The sequence below is a fragment of the Crocodylus porosus genome, unplaced genomic scaffold (assembly GCF_001723895.1).
Source record: "Crocodylus porosus isolate Cpor-Errol unplaced genomic scaffold, CroPor_comp1, whole genome shotgun sequence".
NCBI lineage: Eukaryota > Metazoa > Chordata > Crocodylia > Crocodylidae > Crocodylus > Crocodylus porosus.
The window spans coordinates 14,122,834-14,127,464 of NW_017728926.1; the positions used below are offsets into that span (position 1 = coordinate 14,122,834).

The following is a 4,631-nucleotide window of genomic DNA, read 5'->3' on the forward strand; positions in this document are numbered from 1 at the left end:
CCAGTGCTCTTTCCTGCCAAGGCAGGGGGTCGGACTAGATGATCTACCTAGGTCCCTTCCGACTCTAGCTACTATGAAACTATGAAACAGCAATAGCAGATTGCTTTTATATTAAAGAAGTTGGTTATACCAATCATTTTTTTAAAATTTTCCCGTTCATGGTATCATTGGAGAAAACCCACATCCTAAAAAGAACTCCACAGTAATCTTTGTAGTTTTTAGTTTCTAGTTTTGTATAATTCCAGAATTTCTTACTGATGCTTCCAAACCGGCCAACTCCTCCATGGCAATAAACGATTCCTCTCCGCAGGCCGGTAGACGGCACTTTGGGCTGGTAGATCCTTACGGTTAAATTGTTGAACATCACATTGTTAATTAAAAGCTCGTTAGTCTTCTGTGGTGGTATACCATTTACTAAAAATCGCAGGACATCATGCTCATAGCAGAGGCCTGCTTTGACCAAAACGTTCCCCTGTTTGTAAAAAAATATATAAACCAGAATTACTATGCAGATCCTAGTCAGTTTGTTTCAGCAATATACTGAAGGGTGAATCTCTCATTGCAATCAACTTTATCACACAAGCACTTAACAAGACACATCTCTGTTCTCTCTCTAAATTCACAGGAATTCTAAATTCAGCAATTCTGCCATTTTTAAACCAATCTATATGTACTAAATTTCTGTTCTGTTAAGGGTCCGGATCTGTTTCTGATTACTTATACCAGTAAAAGTGTAATTTCTGTACCTAACCTGTAAGTTTTGAACTGTTTAAGCAATTGAAGTCCCACCTACACGCAAGCCGTTCCATGTCACGCATACATATATTGGGCAATGGGGTGGCTCAGATCTGAAGGGAATGGAAAGAGATAAAGGCCATGCTCAGTTTAGGATTATAGGTAAAGGAGATGAGCCTGTACCAAGATGTACGGGCCTGGGGCACATATTTTATGCTTGTGAGGTGTCCCTGAGAGCTGATCTGGCTTGGGTTTGTAAAGCTCCTCATCCAGAAGTCACTCGTACAGCCATCTGCATTGGTATGCAGCCCGCTTTGTGCCGACACACCTGCCTAAACCACTCTGTACTTCAGTGGGAAGAGACAGCCAGGAGTGAAACCATTTCATCAGCTCCCTGGCATTTCTAGCTAGTCCCATCCCTGAAACGTTTAGCCATTCTCCATCTTCTGCTATAAAGATCAAAGTGGATCTCTTCTGTTCCTTACGTTCTGTCCTTTCCCCTGCTCATAAATTAGCTCTTAGTTTTTTTCAATTTGTTACGTTAGCACTGAGTCATAACTATTTGTCCATCTCAGTGGACGTTATTCAATATCTCTCTCATCAAACATATAGCTGTTTACCAAAATGGACGTTCCCATATTCAAGCAGTATTTTTAAAAGGTGTTCTTTGTTGTATAAGTGTTGTAAAGATGATCTTGAAAATATGAACACAGACTAACTGCTCCACAGCCCACGAGAGTAGCTCATAAAGGAGCCGGCTCTGTGCCATTGCAGCAAAAGGATCCAATGAGTAGGTGAGTAGACGGTGACTGTGGAGGACATGGCGGACTGGCAGTTTTGAGGGGATTTCGGAAATGCTGACCCAGGGCTAATATTAGAAGACTTGAAAATGCAGGGAGATAGCAGCCAGGAAACCAACTGGCTCCCATCATCGTCAAAACTGCTATCAACAGCCGTTTGGCAGCTTCTTGCCCTTCCCTTTTTCAGTGACAATTATTACACCATTAATTGGAGTACAATTTCAATGAACTCTGGTTAATTAATCACTGGGATAACTCATCACTATAGTCTGGTTAGTTGGTGCACTGATCAGGTCTATTGAAAGGTACACAAAACACTTTGCCTAATTTGTTCTTTTCTAACCTATAGTTGATTATTTCCAAATGTACGTGCACTCTGAATCAAAATAGGATTGGCTCCTAATAGCCAGTTGGTTTAAAAGCTTCTGCTCTCAGTAGAACATGTCAAACCAGATTACACTTCTAAATCATTGGGTACCAAAGGCTGCTCTTGGTCTGACAAGTCACAGATGACAAACCATTCCATTCTGCAGCATTATCTTCTCCTTAAGAATGAAATAAATGTAAGAAGTGCCAGAATGGGTCAGACCAATGGTCCGTCTAGCCCAGTATCCTGTCTCTTACAATGGCAGAAGTGGTGGATGTGCGCCCGCGGGGTAACAAGGAATAACAGCCACAAGTTGTTAGACAGTAGTTTTAGACTAGACATCCGAAGGCACTACTTCATAGTCAGGGCGTCTAGGATTTGGAACCAACTTCCAAGGGAAGTGGTGCTGGCTCCTACCCTGGGGGTCTTTAAGAGGAGGCTTGACATCTACCTGGCTGGGGTCATTTGAGCCCAGGTTTCTCTCCTGCCCAGGGCAGGGGGCCGGACCTGATGATCTACAAGGTCCCTTCCGACCCTACTTCTATGAATCTATGAGGGGGAGCACTGAACTGTATACATCTAAAGCATGGGCGACTGGTGCCTCCCAAGTCTGGGGGAGGCCAACCGGGGCTGACTGGTGGGGAGGAGGGTTCCCCCAGCGGCCCATTACTGACTGGGGGGGTTCCCCCAGCAGCACTTCCAGTTTCACAGCTGGCGCTTCCTGGGGGTGCACGGCTGATCTCAGGGGTTGCACGTGGACCTCCTACATGTAGCCAGTGATCTAGAGTGAATCCTGTCTGGCATCCACTTTTGTTAATTAAGAGATGCATAAGGAGAAATCTCCAACCAACCTGTTCAACAACTATTAGTAGATCTATCATCCATGAATTTTTCTAATCGGTTTTGAACCTGGCTATACTTGGCCTCTACCACTTCCTGTGGCAGTGAATTCCACAAGTTAACTATACGTTGTTTTCAACAGTACTTTCTTGTGTTAGTTTTTAAACCTGCCTCCTACTCATTTCAGGAAGTGTCCCCTAATTGTAGTATTCTGGGACTTGGTGAACAATTTCCTATTCATTTTGTCTGCACCCCTCATGGTTTTATAGCCTTCGATCATATCCCTTCACCCCAGTCTTCTCCCTTCCAAACTGAAGAGTTCTAGGCTTTTTAATCTCTCCTCATACGGCATCTGCTCCATGCCTCTGACCATTTTGGTTGCCCTTCTTTGCACCTTTTTCTGATTTTACTGCATCCTTTTGGAGATATGGAGACCAGAACTGCACCCAGTATTCGAGACAGGGGCATACTGTGGATTTGTACAATGGCATGATGATGTTCTCCATTTTGTTTTCTATTCCTTTCTTAGTAATAACCAACACTTTATTGGCTTTTTTGGGTCACCATTTCACATTAAACTGACATGTTTAGAGAACTGCCTATGATGACTCCAAGATCTCTCAGAGTCATAAGAGCTAGTTCAGAACCCAGCGCCGTGTATGTCTGGTTGAGTTTGTTTTTCCCCATTTGCATCACCTTGCACTTGTCAACACTGAAGTTCATCTGCCATTTTTTTGCCCACTCTCTTAGCCTGGTAAGATCATTCTGCAGCTCCTCTCCATCAGCTTAGGACTTGACCACTCAGAATAATTTGGGATCAGCTGCAAACTTGGAGATTGGACAGTGCACCCCAATTTCCCCACCACTGATGAAAACGTTGAAGAAAATTGGGCCAGCACAAATCTTTGTGGGACCTCACTGCTGACCTCTCTTCATCCTAAAAAGTGTCTTACCCTTTGCTTCATGTCTTTTAACCAGCCCTGAATCCATAAAAGAACCTTCTCTCCAGTCCTGCCTTTTGTGAGGGACCTTGTCAAAAGCTTTTTGGAAGTCCAAATATAGTACGTCAACTGGATCCCCCTTGTCCACGTGTTTGTTAACAGCCTCAAAGAACTCCACCCAATTTGAGAGCCCAGATTTCTCTTTATAAAAAATGTGCTGACTCTTCCCCAGCATATTGTATTTGTCCATGTGACTGCTGATTTTAGTTTTTGGTATAGAGTCTATTTTTTGTTACTTAATCATCATGGCATTCCTACATAGGAAGCACTCTGACTTGCTGGACTAAGAAATTGTACCATAATCCCTGTATCTGCTTAACCATGCCATTCTCACATACAGAACCAGAGTCCCTACACTTTGCACTTGAAATTATTGCAATTTTTTGTCATTATAAATGTAAAAAATAATTATTTTCTTCATCTTGATAGAACAAGCAAAAAAATCTCACAAAAGATTGAAAATGGAATAAGTTCCACAGATGTTCTCAGCCATTGCCAACTCACTTTGATAGGACATAGCTGGTGGATCATAGTCTCCACTGATAATGATTTTTTTAATTAAGCACTAAAAAGTTTTTGTATTTCCACTGCTTGGAAAAATACAAGACTTACTGCTTCTTTGACTCACATTTTAGGAAAGTGTGCTTTGAAGGTTGCTACCTGAACAAAATCAAAGGCAGGTAAAATAATTGTCGGGACATAAAACAATAAGCAAAGCATTGCACAGAACTTGAAGGACCACATGTCTCCTGTTCAGCATTTTCTACCAAATTTTCCATGGTAAGCTTGTAAATGTTTCCTTCAAAGACCCCCAATTTTTCTCCTTGACCCACAACATGTGTCTGATAGTGACTGGGGCATCTCCACTGCAAGACTCAAGCTACCCTG

At 42.5% G+C, this 4,631-nt stretch overlaps 1 protein-coding gene across 1 annotated transcript in view; it reads right to left on the bottom strand.

The window, feature by feature from the left end:
* The window catches only part of LOC109314519 (arylacetamide deacetylase-like 3), a 60,993-nt gene extending 57,745 nt beyond the window's left edge, over window positions 1–3,248 (bottom strand). Inside the window, exons 1-2 of the mRNA XM_019541734.1 lie at window positions 3,090–3,248; window positions 347–472 (exon numbers count right to left, since the gene is read on the bottom strand). Of these exons, the coding sequence (XP_019397279.1) occupies window positions 347–472; window positions 3,090–3,248 (285 nt within the window). The remainder of the gene's footprint in view (window positions 1–346; window positions 473–3,089) is intronic.
* Between the last annotated feature and the right edge of the window lie 1,383 nt (window positions 3,249–4,631).